Genomic DNA, 18,788 nt, shown 5'->3' with positions numbered 1-18,788 from the left:
GTGTGTGTGTGTCCAGTGTGAGTGTGTGTGTGTCCAGTGTGAGTGTTTGTGTGTGAGTCCAGTGTGAGTGTGTGTGTGTGTGTCCAGTGTGAGTGTGTGTGTGTCCAGTGTGATTGTGTGTGTGTGTCCAGTGTGATTGTGTGTGTGTGTGTGTGTGTGTGTCTGTCCAGTGTGAGTGTGTGTGTGTGTGTGTCCAGTGTGAGTGTGTGTGTGTGTGTCCAGTGTGTGTGTGTCTGTCCAGTGAGTGTGTGTGTGTGTGTTCAGTGTGTGTGTGTCTGTCCAGTGTGAGTGTGTGTGTGTGTCCAGTGTGAGTGTGTCCAGTGTGAGTGTGTGAGTGTGTCCAGTGTGTGTGTGTCCAGTGTGTGTGTGTGTGTGTGTGTGTGTGTGTATGTGTCAAGTGTGTGTGTGTGTCTGTCCAGTGTGTCCAGTGTGTGTGTCAGGTTATTATTTCAGGGACACTGAGTCAACAAACCAAACCCCAAACCCTGGATAGAGGGGCTCAGTGAATGTGGAGGTGAATGTGATCAGGTGGGTCAGTGTGTCAGAGGAGGCTCTATAGAAGGACAGAGTGCCGGCTGGCCAGTCCAGATACACTCCTACTCTGTGGGAGCTGGAGGAGGGGACGTCTATGGTAGTGAGATTATTATTGTGCCAGGCAGAGTAACTGTTGTCAGAGCAGTCCAGACTCCAGGACTTGTCATTGTATCCAAGACAACAGTCATTAAACTCTCCTCTCCTGCTGATTCCTTTATATGTCACTCCTATATCAGCCCCTCTCCCACTCCACTCTGCCTCCCAGTAACAGCGCCCAGTCAGACCCTCTCTACACAGCACCTGTTCACAGTCCTCAAATCTCTCTGGGTGATCAGGATACGGCTGCTTCTCTCTCCTACATGTCACCTTTCTGTTCTCCTCAGACAGAGAGAGGAGTCTGTTTACTGTGTTTGGGTCCAGTGTGAGATCACAGACATCTGATGGATGAAACCAGACACAATATTAGAAATCATCATCATTCACATTACAATGTTAACTCACTTTTCACTAATTCATTTAATGTAGATGTTTCTAGGTATCAAAAGGAGAAGTTAAGGTAACTTGAGACTTGTTGAATGATCATATGTTATACTGTATGGTAATATAAAACACACTTATTCCCATTAATTACACACACACACACACACACACACACACACACACACACACACACACACACACACACACACACACAGAGACACACACACAGAGACACACACACACACACACACACACACACACACACATTGTCAAAGCAACTCTTTGTAAACTTTGGTGTCCCTGATTTCTGCTTCTGTAGAACTACAGCTGATATTTAATATGAACAAGTAAGTAATGATGGTGGTCTTTGACTTTGACTTAACTTGAATTAAGACTTATTCTTAGTCATATTCTTCACAGCAGTCAACACTCACATTTTCTAAGCCCAGGTTTCATTCTGTTCTCTCCACCATGTTCCACACTGTAGCGGTAAGCAGAAGAACAGACAGTCATTGAGTGATACACCTGAACTCACGCACACACGTGCAAACACACACACACACACACACACACACAATGGACACACACACACACACACACACACACACACAGTCAGCATATAACTTTGTCCAAGTGGTGGTAAGAATGTTTGTCTTAACTAGCCTGATAAGTCAAACATGTCTGATATGAACATGGACATAAACCCTCTACATACTTGAGTTTACATACTCTACATACTTGAGTTTCTCCAGTCTGCAGTGTGGATCCTCCAGTCCAGCAGAGAGCAGTCTGACTCCTGAGTCTCCTGGGTGATTGTAGCTCAGGTCCAGCTCTCTCAGGTGTGAGGGGTTTGACCTCAGAGCTGAGACCAGAGAAGCACAGCCTTCCTCTGTGACTTGACAGCCTGACAGCCTGCAAAGAGTCAAATCATATTCAAATCACACTGCTATTCTTTGGTGGTGAAAATAGTGGCAGTATATTTTTTCTAAATTTTCAGATACATCAGTGTCCTGAAACCTGCCATATCTATTCATGAAATAATGTATCATTTTTAGAAATGACAAATTATCAAAGTGTTGCTTGTAGAGAGAAACATGTAAAAAATGTATAGTAAAATGAAAGCACTTTATGTATCTAGTCCCCCTATTTGAAGAAGTCATAAGTATTCTGACCAATTAACTTATAGTGTATTAAAGTAGTCAAAAGTATAGTATTTGGTACCATATTCTTTGAACGCAGTGACTACATCAAGCTTGTGACTCAAACTTGTTTTGGTTGTGTTTTGGGTTATGTTTTGACCAATATTTGACCAAGTTTACATCAAGCCTGATGATGCCATGATTGAGAAAGATCATGAATGAATCATGAATAATAATGAGGGAGAGAATGACAGAGGCTACAACAAAACATGCTAACCTCTCACCATTACCAATAACAGAGACTACAACAAAACATGCTAACCTCTCACCATTACCAATAACAGAGGATACAACAAAACATATTAACCTCTCACCATTACCAATAACAGAGGCTACAACAAAACATGCTAACCTCTCACCATTACCAATAACAGAGGCTACAACAAAACATGCTAACCTCTCACCATTACCAATAACAGAGGCTACAACAAAACATGCTAACCTCTCACCATTACCAATAACAGAGGATACAACAAAACATATTAACCTCTCACCATTACCAATAACAGAGGCTACAACAAAACATGCTAACCTCTCACCATTACCAATAACAGAGACTACAACAAAACATGCTAACCTCTCACCATTACCAATAACAGAGTCTACAACAAAACATGCTAACCTCTCACCATTACCAATAACAGAGGCTACAACAAAACATGCTAACCTCTCACCATTAACAGAGACTACAACAAAACATGCTAACCTCTCACCATTACCAACAACAGAGGATACAACAAAACATGCTAACCTCTCACCATTACCAATAACAGAGGCTACAACAAAACATGCTAACCTCTCACCATTACCAATAACAGAGGATACAACAAAACATGCTAACCTCTCACCATTACCAATAACAGAGGATACAACAAAACATGCTAACCTCTCACCATTACCAATAACAGAGGCTACAACAAAACATGCTAACCTCTCACCATTACCAATAACAGAGGCTACAACAAAACATGCTAACCTCTCACTATTACTAATAACAGAGGCTACAACAAAACATGCTAACCTCTCACCATTACCAATAACAGAGTCTACAATAAAACATGCTAACCTCTCACCATTACCAATAACAGAGACTACAACTAAACACGCTAACCTCTCACCATTAACCTCAAATAAAAGGTGTACTGTCACTTAATATGAAACATTCTATCTCAAATCCAAAATGCTGGAGCATAGCACCAAATGTAAAACTGTAAGTTTCACTGTCCAAACACATACGGTGTGGACTATGTGTGCCTGGTAAACACATGTGGATCTGGTGAACAGTTATCACTTGTTGACCAACTACAGGAATACTGACCTCAGAGTCTCCAGTTTACAGTGGGGATTCCCCAGTCCAGCAGAGAGCAGCTTCACTCCTGAATCCTTCAGGTCATTGTTACTCAGATCCAGCTCTCTCAGGTGTGAGGGGTTTGACTCCAGAGCTGAGACCAGAAAAGCACAGCCTTCCTCTGTGACTCCACAGCCTGACAGCCTGACAAAGAGATCATCATGACTTCAAACACACTGTTAATTTAACGATTAGTGTAGAAGGACAATGGCAGATACATTTGGTTTATTCTCCCAAACAACATATAGATTCATCTTCCATCTTCCGTCTCCTAGAATTGTATGGTCATAATGTTATACTAATGTAAAAATAAATACATTTATTCAATATAATATTATATACATATTATAACACATTTTCTAGAAACTGAATATTTTCTCCTGATGATTAGTTCTTAAATGTAATTTTATTTACTCACAGAGCAGCTCTGGAGGCTTTGACCACTGGCAGCAGCCTCAGAAGACTTTCCTCTGATCTGGAGTATTTCTTCAGGTCAAACACATCCAGCTCCTTTTCTGAAGTCAGCAACACAAAGACCAGAGCTGACCACTGTGCAGGTGACAGGTTGGGTTTTGAGAGACTTCCTGAGCTCAGGTAGCTTTGGATCTCCTCCACTAGAGAATGGTCATTCAGTTCATTCAGACAGTGGAACAGATTGATGCTCCTCTCTGGAGAGGGATTCTCCCTGATCTTCTCCTTGATGTACTTGACTGTTTCTTCATGGCTCTGTGAGCTGCTTCTTGTCTTTGTCAGTAGACCTCGTAAGTGCTTCTGATTGGACTCCAGTGAGAGGCCCAGAAGGAAGCGGAGGAAAAGGTCCAGGTGTCCCGTCTCACTTTGTAAGGCTTTATCCACAGCACTCTTGTAGAACGTAACTTCAGGCTCGTCTTTTGTTTGCAGTTTGTCCATTAGATTCTCATTGTTGTTGATGAAGGAGAGGAACACATATACAGCAGCCAGAAACTCCTGAATGCTCAGATAAACAAAGCAGTACACCTTGTCCTGGTACAGCCCACATTCCTCTTTAAAGATCTGTGTGCACAATCCTGAGTACACTGAGGCTTCATTGACATCAATGCCAGCCTCTTTCAGGTCTTCTTCATAGAAAATCAGATTGCCCTTCACAAGCTGTTGAAAAGCCAGTTTTCCCAGTGACAGAATGCTCTCTTTATTCCAGTGTGGACCTGTCTCTTCTTTCCCAAGATACTTTTCATTCTTCTGTTTGGTATGAAACACCACAAGGTGTGTGTACATCTCAGTCAGAGTCTTGGGCATCTCTTCTCTCTTATGTTTCAGCATGTGTTCAAGGACTGTTGCAGAAATCCAACAGAAGACTGGAATGTGGCACATGATGTGGAGGCTCCTTGATGTCTTTATGTGTGAGATGATTCTGCTGGCCAGGTCCTCATCACTGAATCTCTTCCTGAAGTACTCCTTCTTCTGTGGGTCATTGAACCCTCGTACCTCTGTCACCTGGTCAACACACCCTGAAGGGATCTTATTGGCTGCTGCAGGTCGGGTAGTTATCCAGAGGAGAGCAGAGGGAAGCAGATTTCCCTTGATGAGATTTGTCAGCAGAACATCCACGGAGGTTGACTCTGTGACGTCACAACAGATCTTGTTCTTCTGGAAGTCTAGGGGCAGTCGGCACTCATCCAGACCATCAAAGATGAACAGAACTTTGTACTTGTTGTAGATGGAGAATCCTGATTGTTTGGTTTCCATTGAGAAGTGATTGAGAAGTTTAATGAAAGTGTGTTTGTCCTCTTTCATCAAATTCAGCTCCCGGAAAGGGAATGAAAATACAAATTGGACATCCTGATTTGTTTTTCCTTCAGCCCAGTCCAGAATGAACTTCTGCACAGAGACTGTTTTTCCAATGCCAGCGACTCCCTTTGTCAGCACAGTTCTGATAAGTTTGTCTTGTCTAGTTAAGGGTTTGAAGATGTCGTTACATTTGATTGCAGTCTCTGGTCTTGCTTGTTTCCTGGTTGTTGTCTCAATCTGTCTCAGCTCATGTTCATTATTGACCTCTCCTGTTCCACCCTCTGTGATGTAGAGCTCTGTGTAGATCTTATTGAGAAGTGTTGGGTTTCCTTGTTTAGCGATCCCCTCAAATACACATTGAAACTTCTTCTTTAGATTAGATTTGAGTTCACGTTGGCAAATCACAGCAGGATCATCTGAATGAAGAAATAACACAGAGGATATTAATATTACGTCTGTTTTAATGACTACAGTATTGTAGGACTGTTATAAAGTTTTACATTATAATAATTTATTCTCTTAACTGACTGTATAAATGTGTAAATGTTTTCATAATGCATTACAGACTGGTGTGACTGATTATATTATTATTGGTATTATTGATGGTATTATTAATGTTGTCTCTCTAATCTTCTCTCTCTAAATTAATCACCACAACACATCCCTGCTGCTACTTGATGAGGTCACTAGGTGTTGTGTTAAGGCTAGAGGTCGACCGATTAATCGGAATGGCAGATTAATTAGGGCCGATTTCAAGTTTTCATAACAATCGGAAATCGTTATTTTTGGACGCCGATTTTTTCTTTTTTTCTTCTTTATTTAAGTCAGTTAAGAACACATTCTTATTTTCAATGACGGCCTAGAAACGGTGGGTTAACTGCCTCGTTCAGGGGCAGAATGACAGATTTTCACCTTGTCAGCTCGGGGGATCCAATCTTGCAACCTTCAGGTTAACTAGTCCAACGCAATAACGACCTGCCTGCCTCTCGTTGCACTCCACAAGGAATGCAGTAAGCCAAGGTAAGTAGCTAGCTAGCATTAAACTTATCTTATAAAAAACAATCAATCAATCAGAACCACTAGTTAACTACACATGGTTGATGATATTACTAGATATTATCTAGCGTGTCCTGCGTTGCATATAATCTGACTGAGCATACAAGTATCTATGTATCTGACTTAGCGGTGGTAGGCAGAAGCAGGCACGTAAACATTCATTCAAACAGCACTTTCATGCGTTTTGCCAGCAGCTATTCGTTGTGCGTCAAGCATTGCGCTGTTTATGACTTCAAGCCTATCAACTCCCGAGATGAGGCTGGTGTAACCGAAGTGAAATGGCTAGCTAGTTAGCGCGCGCTAATAGCGTTTCAAACGTCACTCGCTCTGAGCCTTGGAGTGGTTGTTCCCCTTGCTCTGCATGGGTAACGCTGCTTCGAGGGTGGCTGTTGTCGTTGTGTTCCTGGTTCAAGCCCAGGTAGGAGCGAGGAGAGGGACGGAAGCTATACTGTTACACTGGCAATACTAAAGTGCCTATAAGAACATCCAATAGTCAAAGGTTAATGAAATACAAATGGTATAGAGGGAAATAGTCCTATAATTCCTATAATAACTACAACCTAAAACTTCTATTGAAGACTCATGTTAAAAGGAACCACCAGCTTTCATATGTTCTCATGTTCTGAGCAAGGAACTTAAACGTTAGCTTTCTTACATGGCACATATTGCACTTCTACTTTCTTCTCCAACACTTTGTTTTTGCATTATTTAATTATATATGAAGTTAAAATAAGTGTTCATTCAGTATTGTTGTAATTGTCATTATTACAAGTAAATGTAAAAAAAATTGTATCGGCTTTTTTGGTCGTCCAATAATCGGTATCGGTATCTGCGTTGAAAAATCCTAATCGGTCGACCTCTAGTTAAGGCTGCTACAATATCATTGAGTTACACAGCTACTTTAGATGTACTTTAGCTACAGCTTTTAAATGTTATAAAACACCATTAAACATGAGGCAGACAGATCTTACATTTCTCCAGTGTGTCAGCAAGCTCCTTCTGGTTCATTTTCCTCAGGACGTGCAGTGTGATCTTCAGAGCCCCCTCTCTGGCACTGCTCTCCTGCTTCTCATCTTCAGCATCCACCACTTCCTGGTTCTGACTCTCAAAGCCTTCTGGGAGTTCTGGACTAAGAATCCTCTTGAACATCTTCAGCTCGTTCTTCACAAATGTCACAATATTCTTTTCAAGCATCTGAAATAAATAAAGTAAATAAGTTAAGCCAGAGAATAAATGCTTTCTCATTAACACATTAATTAATGATTGACAGATCAACTTTACTTGAGGTAAACAAAAACAAATGTACATAACAGGACCACATACACTGAATATGGAGGCCAGGTCTGTTTGATGACTCTGGGAAGACTGACCACTGAGAATCTCTGACTCTGATCTCTCCTGTTGGTTTCTGTGAACAAAACATGAGATTACATCTCCTCATCCAGGGAGCACACACACACACACACACACACACACACACACACACACACACACACACACACACACACACACACACACACACACGGAGGGAATGTTGTGTTTGTTTAATATTGTTTTAGGACTATGAAAATGGACAAAAGGATTAGCCTATGGATTATGAAAACAACAAATAGAAATGGGAGAGGAGAAATGACTGGAGACAGTGTTGTTTAACTCACTGACCATGACCCATGAGTTCTTCTTACCTTTGTTCAGTAGAAAAGTCTCCCTCTCTAAACTGTATAGGTTGAACCATAGACTTGTCACTCTTCATGGACACACAGCTGGGTACAGGGGAGGCTGGTCTCTCCTGCTTGATTGGGCTTCAACACAACAGAGACAAACATTACATCTCTCATCTACTCTGAGCTCAGATGGGGAAACATAAGAAGAGTTTCATTCCAAAAAGCTATATATCCATTTTCAGAAATGTTAGTAAATGAGCTTTTATTGTTTAAAGAAGTTATGTTTATGTTTTTTGCTAAATGAGGCGATGGCACGTGGGTACCTGCTTCTATAAACCAATGAGGAGATGGCACGTGGGTACCTGCTTCTATAAACCAATGAGGAGATGGCACGTGGGTACCTGCTTCTATAAACCAATGAGGAGATGCAGCGCGATCTGTGTCACAAATAGAACTGACTTCTAGACGCTCGTTGGCGTGCGCGTGCAGTGTGTCATTTTTAATAACGAAATTAATTTAGCGACGCGAGCGTTGTAGTCAGCCCCGCTAAAAGGCTGGTGTCGTTACTCTGCCTTCTCCGGGGGCATGTTGAGGTAAATTTACTAACCGGGAGGGTTGAATTATGTAATTTATTGGAGGGCTGGAAGACGCACTCTTGTCTTTTATATTCCGAGGTTGTTAACGCGCAATATCAGATATTAAGATGTTTTGTATAAAGAATGTATCCTGAGGTTGAGGCTCTGACTAGTGATTATTTACCCGGTGTTCAATACCTGCTATTGAGGCGCCCTGAAAATAATATTCAAAAGATTGGTCCTTGGACACAGAGGGGTTAAACACTAAAGTTACCGTTCATCTAGTGGAGAGAGGAGAACCGGACAGAGGTAGTCAGCATCCGTCAACGAGAGAATGATGTATTGTTAGCTAAGTTAACTAGGATGCTGCTGGTATAGTAGCTAGCTAGCTTACCTAACTGTACCGACTAGCTTGGCTAGCTAGCTGGTCGTTCTGTACCTCGTCTCGATGAAAATGATGAATCCGGTGAACCACAAAATGAACCAAGGATAGAGAGTGAAAAGGATCTGGCTACACTCATACTGTCCCTGACCGTAAAGAAAAAAGCAAATTGAACACTAAACTTCGGTGTCTCAACACTGTAGTGAACTCCGTCGTTTTTCTCCAAGATCACCTCAGCCAACTCTGCGCGTAACCGGACAATATGCTTGGCGCCACACCGAACGTGGACGCGGACAGTTCTGTACGGGAACGCGGACATGTCTGTACGGGAACGCGGACATGTCTGTACGGGAACGCGGACAGTTCTGTACGGGAACGCGGACAGTTCTGTACGGGAACGCGGACAGTTCCAGGAAGCGGACATGAGCAGTGCGACACAATCAACTAAACCCAGTCTTTACAGTGGGTTACATTAGTAATATTCATGTTTTATTATTATGTAAAACAAACATTCTAAGTTTTTTATAACAATGTTTTGAGATCTGGGTCCATATCGCCAAAGTGTCTCTTAGTAGAAAATTGGTCGTATAAGTGCTGAGAATAAAGACATTTTACACTTCTGGTATAAATTAAAGCTTTGCATGAAGTCTCTAGTCCCACCTAGTCGGCAGATATTCAGGACACCTCGTGAGCTGTCCTAAGTAGTTAAGAGTTAACAGCAGGTGTCTTGATAATACTATAGAGTAATGCAGTGAGTCAGTGGTTCCTGCGCCACATGTAATTGCTTTGGAGTAGTTAAAAATAATGTTTTTACATTTCTATATGATCAATCTATAAATAATATAGACCTACATGCAACAGTATGTCTTGTGCTTTTGGCAATGATTTATGTATAATAATTATGTATCACAAGCAATACCATGTATGTCTCAAGCATTTTGTCTTAATTTTGGCAGATTAAATCATGCTTATTTCTGAAGATTAACTCAGGTTTTCATCCAGCGGCTAAGGAGTTGGAGCTGTGGCAGGAGTTGGAGCTGTGGCTGAAAGGTGGCTGGTTCGAATCCCTGGCCGGGCGATGGAAAAAAACGGAAGGAATTGATCTGACCACTGGAGGGGTGCTGGGTTCATATACTCAAAACATCCACCTTTTGTTGATCAGAACTAAAGAGGTTCTTCTTCACTGAACCCAAAAATATATATCACTTTTAGTGGTTCCATATATTAAGGAAGTGGTTCTATAAGGAACCTTCTTTTCTAAGAGTGTATAATAAACACGTTTTTCTTTTGATTATTTATTTATCTATATCATGTTATTTCAAGTTATCCCTTTGGAGCGCAACATCAAATTGTTAAATAATAATCTTAAATTGGGCGTGGCTATAAATTGGGTAATTAAAGGCATCTGGGGCGTAATATGTGTTTGATGAAAATTAACATTGTTGCAACGTTGTAGGCAACATTATTGGCAAGGGACTTGATGCTACTATGTCAAAGATATTTAGAGTTGTTAAAGGGTGTGAAGAGTGTGTTGATGTAACGGTAATATTGTCAAAATTCTGCTTGTAACAACGATCAGAATCGGTTAATAAAATATGCATTCCATTATATTAGGCAATAATTAAGAGCAGGCAAAGTGGTCGTGTCGTGTGAAAATTCTATCAAATGTCTTACATTGCAACGAGTACAGTCAGGGTGCCGTGGAACCCCTGCAGTACCTCCACAGACCCCGGATTGAGAACCCCTGCAGTACCTCCACAGACCCCGGATTGAGAACCCCTGCAGTACCTCCAGACCCCGGATTGAGAACCCCTGCAGTACCTCCACAGACCCCGGATTGAGAACCCCTGCAGTACCTCCACAGACCCCGGATTGAGAACCCCTGCAGTACCTCCACAGACCCCGGATTGAGAACCCCTGCAGTACCTCCACAGACCCCGGATTGAGAACCCCTGCAGTACCTCCACAGACCCCGGATTGAGAACCCCTGCAGTACCTCCACAGACCCCGGATTGAGAACCCCTGATTTAGCAGATGCTCTTATCCAGAGTGATTTACAGTAAGTGCATTCATCTTAAAATAGCTATTTATTTAGGAAATTAACTTAATAAATTGTTCATAAAATTGTCATCTTACCTCTTAGCTTTGGTGTCATGTCCCCCAGAGAGATGCATTTTAGAGGCAGGGCCCCCCTCCTCTCTCTCCCCAGAGAGACTCATTTTAGAGCACTGACCCCTAAACAGAGATCCAGCATGTTGGTTGTGGTTAACACAGTGACAACTAAACAGAGATCCAACATGTTGGTTGTGGTTAACACAGTGACAAGTCATTATTGAATGTCAATTGTTCTCATGAATTCATTATCTCTGAGAAATAAAACATTTACTAACAGACATAGAAACAGCCAGGTGATTTAATGCATCACATCAACATGTAGTTGTGACATTTCATCTCCATGGTAACTGTCAATAATAATAATAAGTCACTGTTTGTTAAGGTAGTTCTAGACAGTACAGCAACAATAATAATAATAATAATAATAACAATAAGTCACTGTTTGTTAAGGTAGTTATAGACAGTACAGCAACAATAATAATAATAATACTAAAAAGTCACTGTTTGTTAAGGTAGTTATAGACAGTACAGCAACAATAATAATAATAATAAGTCACTGTTTGTTAATAAGGTAGTTCTAGACAGTACAGCAACAATAATAATAATAACAATAATAATAAGTCACTGTTTGTTAAGGTAGTTATAGACAGTACAGCAACAATAATAATAATAATAAGTCACTGTTTGTTAAGGTAGTTCTAGACAGTACAGCAATAATAATAATAATAATAAGTCACTGTTTGTTAAGGTAGTTCTAGACAGTACAGCAACAATAATAATAATAATAATAAGTCACTGTTTGTTAAGGTAGTTATAGACAGTACAGCAACAACAATAATAATAATAATAAGTCACTGTTTGTTAAGGTAGTTCTAGACAGTACAGCAACAATAATAATAATAATAATAAGTCACTGTTTGTTAAGGTAGTTCTAGACAGTACAGCAACAATAATAATAATAATAATAAGTCACTGTTTGTTAAGGTAGTTATAGACAGTACAGCAACAACAATAATAATAATAATAAGTCACTGTTTGTTAATAAGGTAGTTCTAGACAGTACAGCAACAATAATAATAATAACAATAATAATAAGTCACTGTTTGTTAAGGTAGTTATAGACAGTACAGCAACAATAATAATAATAATAATAATAAGTCACTGTTTGTTAAGGTAGTTATAGACAGTACAGCAACAACAATAATAATAATAATAAGTCACTGTTTGTTAATAAGGTAGTTCTAGACAGTACAGCAACAATAATAATAATAACAATAATAATAAGTCACTGTTTGTTAAGGTAGTTATAGACAGTACAGCAACAATAATAATAATAATAATAATAATAATAATAATAATAAGTCACTGTTTGTTAAGATAGTTATAGACAGTACAGCAACAATAATAATAATAATAATAATAAGTCACTGTTTGTTAAGGTAGTTATAGACAGTACAGCAACAATAATAATAATAATAATAATAAGTCACTGTTTGTTAAGGAAGTTATAGACAGTACAGCAACAATAATAATAATAATAATAATAATAATAATAATAAGTCACTGTTTGTTAAGGTAGTTATAGACAGTACAGCAACAATAATAATAATAATAAGTCACTGTTTGTTAAGGTAGTTATAGACAGTACAGCAACAACAATAATAATAATAATAATAATAAGTCACTGTTTGTTAAGGTAGTTATAGACAGTACAACAACAATAATAATAATAATAATAATAAGTCACTGTTTGTTAAGGTAGTTATAGACAGTACAGCAACAACAACAATAACAATAATAATAAGTCACTGTTTGTTAAGGTAGTTATAGACAGTACAGCAACAACAATAATAATAATAATAAGTCACTGTTTGTTAATTAAGGTAGTTCTAGACAGTACAGCAACAATAATAATAATAACAATAATAATAATAATAAGTCACTGTTTGTTAAGGTAGTTATAGACAGTACAGCAACAACAATAATAATAATAATAAGTCACTGTTTGTTAAGGTAGTTCTAGACAGTACAGCAACACAAGGCCATGTCTCACAATTATTTGTATTCACTAACAGTAGGCTATTTATTGTTCATTGTCTTTCAATCTGTTATTTTCTAAACGTATCTGAGAATATAGACAGAAGGGCTGAAATGGACATCATTGATCCATTCAGAAAGTTTTTTTGCATCAAGTAAGAGATTTTATATTATGTAAAGTAGACTAGGTTATAATGTATAATAGCAGTTTGTTAGTGATATGCAGATCAAGGTCTATACCTCAGCTATAGCCTACATATCATAGATGACCAGCCTAAACCTGTTCAGGTCAGTTCACATAATGTTATAGTCCTACCAGTAGCAGGACAGAGCATGTACACTATATATACAAAAGTATGTGGACACCCCTTCAAATTAGAAAATTCAGCTATTTCAGCCACACCCGCTGCTGACAGATGTATAGAATCGAGCAGACCGCCATGCAATCTCCATAGACAAATGTCATAGGATGCCACCTTACCAACAAGTCAGTTCGTCAAATTCCTGCCCTGCTAGAGCTGCCCCGGTCAACTGTAAGTGCTGTTATTGTGAAGTGGAAACGTCTAGGAGCAACAACGGCTCAACTGTGAAGTGGTAGGCCACACAAGCTCACAGAACGGGCCAACCGAGTGCAGAAGAGCATAAAAATGGTCTGTCCTCGGTTGCAACACGCACTACCAAGTTCCAATCTGCAACGTCAGCAAAATAACTGTTCGTCGGGAGCTTCATTAGTTAGAAATTAGTTTCCATGGTCGAGCAGCCGTACACAAGATCATCATGCGCAATGCCAAGCATCTGCTTGAGTGGTGTAAAGCTCGCCGCCATTGGACTCTGGAACAGTGGAAACGTGTTCGTTGGAATTATGAATCACGCTTCACCATCTGGCAGTCCGACAGACGAATCTGGGTTTGGCGGATGCCAGGAAAACGCTACCTGCCCGAATGCATTGTGCCAACTGTAAAGTTTGGTGGAGGAGGAATAATGGTCTGGGCTGTTTTTCATGGTTCGGGCCCCCTAGTTCTAGTGAAGAGAAATCTTAACGCTACAGTATAAAATTACATTCTAGACGATTCTGTGCTTCCAACTTTGTGGAAACAGTTTGGTGAAAGGCCATTTCCTGTTTCAGCATGACAATGCCCCCGTGCACAAAGCGAGGTCCATACAGAAATGGCTTGCCGAGATCGGTGTGGATGAACTTGACTGGCCTGCACAGAGCCCTGACCTCAACCAATCTAACACCTTTGGGATGAATTGGAACGCCGACTGCGAGCCAGGCCTAATCACCCAACATCAGTGCCCGACCTCCCTAATGCTCTTGTGGCTGAATGGAAGCAAGTCCCCGCAGCAATGTTCCAACATCTAGTGCAAAGCCTTCCCAGAAGAGTGGAGGCTGTTATAGCAGCAAAGGGGGAACAACTCCATATTAATGCCTATGATTTTGGAATGAGATGTTCGACTAGCAGGTGTCCACATATTTTTGGTCATGTAGTGTATAAAGCCTAATCTAAATCAAATCAAATCAAATGTTATTGGTCACAATGTCAGAGCGGCATAGACTAAGATAGAATAGTATAGAATACAGTATATACATATGAGATGAGTAATGCATAGACTAAGATACAGTAGAATAGTATAGAATACAGTATATACATATGAGATGAGTAATACATAGACTAAGATACAGTATAATAGTATAGAATACAGTATATACATATGAGATGAGTAATGCATAGACTAAGATACAGTAGAATAGTATAGAATGCAGTATATACATATGAGATGAGTAATGCATAGACTAAGATACAGTAGAATAGTATAGAATACAGTATATACATATGAGATGAGTAATGCATAGACTAAGATACAGTAGAATAGTATAGAATGCAGTATATACATATGAGATGAGTAATACAGACTAAGATACAGTAGAATAGTATAGAATACAGTATATACATATGAGATGAGTAATGAATAGACTAAGATACAGTAGAATAGTATAGAATGCAGTATATACATATGAGATGAGTAATACATAGACTAAGATACAGTAAAATAGTATAGAATGCAGTATATACATATGAGATGAGTAATACATAGACTAAGATACAGTAGAATAGTATAGAATACAGTATATACATATGAGATGAGTAATACATAGACTAAGATACAGTAGAATAGTATAGAATACAGTATATACATATGAGATGAGTAATACATAGACTAAGATACAGTAGAATAGTATAGAATACAGTATATACATATGAGATGAGTAATACATAGACTAAGATACAGTAGAATAGTATAGAATACAGTATATACATATGAGATGAGTAATACATAGACTAAGATACAGTAGAATAGTATAGAATACAGTATATACATATGAGATGAGTAATGCATAGACTAAGATACAGTAGAATAGTATAGAATACAGTATATACATATGAGATGAGTAATGCCAGATATTTATAGCCGAGGCCAGATTCTTTTCACAACATTTCCAACAGAGACCATCAGGTTCCTACAAATCAACACATTTATCTGTCTTCTAACACTTTTATCTGTCTTCTAAATACTTTAAAGTACTACTTACTATTTATATATTACTATTTATGTTTTTAACAACTTTTACTTTTACTTCACTACATTCATGAAGAAAATGATTTTTTTACTCCATACATTTTCCCTGACTCCCAAAATTACTCGTTACATTTTGAATGCTTAGCAGGACAGAAAATGGTCTAATTCACACACTTATCAAGAGAACATCCCTGGTCATCCCTCCTGCCTCTGATCTGGAGGACTCACTAAACACAAATACTTTGTTTTTAAATGATGTCTGAGTGTTGGAGTGTGACCCTGGCTATCCGGAAATTAAAATAACAAGAAAGTTGTGCCGTCTGGTTTGATTAATAAAAGGAATTGAAATTATTACTACTTTACTTTTACTTTGATAATTAAGTATATTTGAGCAATTAAATGTACTTTTGATACTTAATAATATTTAAAACCAAATACTTTTAGACTTTTACTGAAGTAGAATTTTACTGGGTGACTTTCATTTTTAATTTAATAATTTCTATTAAGGAATCTTTACTTTTAGTCAAGTATGACAATTGAGTTGAGAACTGAGTTCTGTTTCCACCACTGTTCTAACGTTCCATATGAGACACAGTTTCAACAGACATTCTGGAACTGCGTCGGCTACAAAGTTACTTTACATTTCATATAAGGAAATAAAGTAACGGTCACTGGGGGAATTTGTTTTGCATTGCCCGGCTCCCCGGGTGAGCAGAGTTTGCGCATTTTATACCAATCCATTGGTCCTTAAAGTAAATGTCCACCCACCTGTAGCACCGGGCCATGCAAAACGAACTTCCCACAGTCGCAGCGCACTGAGGCACAGAGTTCTAAACCCAGACGCGTTTCTTCAAGACATCTCTCTTACATTATTTTTGATAAACATTTAATTTACTCGAAACCAAGTTTAGTTGTGTTTTTTTTCCTGCAAAATGTGAGTTAGTGTAGGCCTTTAATAATTGTAAGTGGGCCTACAAACCCAAAAGGTTTTAATTTGAGAATGTTCATTTGTATGCCTCAAATATTAAACTGTCTTAAAATATTTGATGATTAGTTGAATCAGGTGTGTAAGTGCTGGTAAGAACAAAAGGATTGAGAAACCCTGAGATAACATAAAACCATATAGTTGAAAAGCTCCTCCACCATCTTTACCAGACGTTTTACTGATAACATGTCGGCCTACTGATTAGTTTACACTTTGAAAACTGCTGTCTGTCAGCAACTCAAGTGGCAGTTCTACTAACTAGTAATATCTCATTACAGATATTCATTCTCTTACTCTGTCCTTTAGAATAAATTATTTTTCAGAAATACTTACTTTATTTTTCAATAATCTCCATATAGTGTTTTCTGCTCTGTCGTCTCAAAATGGATCCTGAACAAAAGAACAACTTTACTTTCTGTTTCAGCTCAGCCGTCTCCCCACCCTGATAATAAAGTGTTTTATTGGTATCTTCCACTAGATGGCAGTAAACACCTGCTGTAACTAGACTTTACAACTATGTGTTCTGTTTCATACAAGCAGTATCCCAGAGGAGGGTACTGACCTAGGATCAGCCCCCCCCTCTCCATGTAATCTGATTCAATATGATCTAGGATCAGGTCCTCCTCTCCATGTAATCTGATTCAATATGATCTAGGATCAGGTCCCTCCTCTCCATGTAATCTGATTCATTATGATCTAGGATCAGGTCCCCCCTCTCCATGTAATCTGATTCATTATGATCTAGGATCAGGTCCCCCTCTCCATGTAATCTGATTCATTATGATCTAGGATCAGGTCCCCCCTCTCCATGTAATCTGATTCATTATGATCTAGGATCAGGTCCCCCCTCTCCATGTAATCTGATTCATTATGATCTAGGATCAGGTCCCCCCTCTCCATGTAATCTGATTCATTATGATCTAGGATCAGGTCCCTCCTCTCCATGTAATCTGATTCATTATGATCTAGGATCAGGTCCTCCTCTCCATGTAATCTGATTCATTATGATCTAGGATCAGGTCCCCCCTCTCCATGTAATCTGATTCATTATGATCTAGGATCAGGTCCCCCTCTCCATGTAATCTGATTCATTATGATTGTTTTGTCTCATGTCTCTTTATATTCATATAGCCTGGGGGCCATGTAATCTGATTCATTATGATTGTTTTGTCTCATTTCTCTTTATATTCATGTAGCCTGGGGGCCATGTAATCTGATTCATTATGATTGTTTTGTCTCATGTCTCTTTATATTCGTGTAGCCTGGGGGAAATGTAGCTGTATTGAAATGACCTTGTTTTATAACCTTCTTTGTTGCTCAGTGGTACTTCAATTGTCCTGACCACGTCCAGTTCTTTCACACAGTAATGCTCCAGCATCCACTCAGAGATTATGCATCTAATGCATTCCTCAAATACTGCAGAGTTGTTCAGCAAGTCCCTGAGATGGTCCTGTTCAACCACATGTATTAGTTTATTTGTCAGATGAAACCTGAGGGGATCACTGTAGTGTCATAATGCATCAACAATGGTTCTGAGGTCCTCAACAATGTTATTCTGTACCGTAGCTGGGATGCAGTGTTCTTTCCTGATTTACTAAATAAAAAGACAGATATTGTTTTAGAGACGTTCAATCAGCTGCTCAGTGTTGATCTCTGTGGCTTGAACATATTCAGCCTCTGGCAGACTCTCTACATCGCTCATGTCATCTTCAATGGGATCAGTCCCAGTCTCAAATTCATCATGAGGGCAATTCTCATCTAAGTTGTCTCTGAAAAGCTCTCTGTGGTTTTGGTAGATGTGTGGCCGATAGACGCTGAAACATCTATTTGTTTTCCCCCATTAACTCCACAGGTAATTAGAACATGTGGTTCATGCTGGTGATAGAGGACAATATGTGTGAGTCGTCTGGACACAGAGAAAGTTTGCTCGTTGCAAAGTGGACTATTGAATAGAGTTGGCATTCTTCAGAAAGATTGTGAACGTTGGAATGATGGGATGGAATCATGGAGATCATTGGTACTCAGCCACTTGCAGACATCATCAAGGGACCAGTCTTCCACAGCCA

The 18,788-nt window shown here is 39.2% G+C and overlaps 1 protein-coding gene across 1 annotated transcript; it reads right to left on the bottom strand.

The window, feature by feature from the left end:
* Positions 1-429: 429 nt before the first annotated feature.
* On the bottom strand, positions 430-17,212 carry LOC129843411 (NLR family CARD domain-containing protein 3-like). Its single transcript, XM_055912121.1, has 10 exons — positions 17,056-17,212; positions 11,142-11,240; positions 8,070-8,186; positions 7,708-7,792; positions 7,356-7,578; positions 3,980-5,744; positions 3,532-3,705; positions 1,753-1,926; positions 1,449-1,495; positions 430-971 (listed from the first exon to the last, which is right to left on the bottom strand). The coding sequence occupies exons 2-10, from the start codon at positions 11,222-11,224 to the stop codon at positions 445-447; spliced, it is 3,195 nt and encodes a 1,064-aa protein (XP_055768096.1). The 5' UTR covers positions 11,225-11,240; positions 17,056-17,212; the 3' UTR covers positions 430-444.
* Positions 17,213-18,788: the final 1,576 nt, after the last annotated feature.

Source organism: Salvelinus fontinalis, unplaced genomic scaffold (assembly GCF_029448725.1).
Source record: "Salvelinus fontinalis isolate EN_2023a unplaced genomic scaffold, ASM2944872v1 scaffold_0132, whole genome shotgun sequence".
NCBI classification, from domain to species: domain Eukaryota; kingdom Metazoa; phylum Chordata; class Actinopteri; order Salmoniformes; family Salmonidae; genus Salvelinus; species Salvelinus fontinalis.
This window is presented reverse-complemented; position numbering and strand designations above follow the sequence as displayed.

Bases quoted from the DNA above. Each gene is read 5' to 3' on its own strand.
- LOC129843411 (XM_055912121.1), bottom strand. From the start codon at position 11,224: ATGAGTCTCTCTGGGGAGAGAGAGGAGGGGGGCCCTGCCTCTAAAATG. The intron at 8,187-11,141 runs GTAAGATGACAA...GTTGTGTTGAAG, and splicing joins CATGACACCAAAGCTAAGAG to CCCAATCAAGCAGGAGAGAC. The intron at 972-1,448 runs GTGAGTGTTGAC...TTCATCCATCAG, and splicing joins GAAACCTGGGCTTAGAAAAT to ATGTCTGTGATCTCACACTG.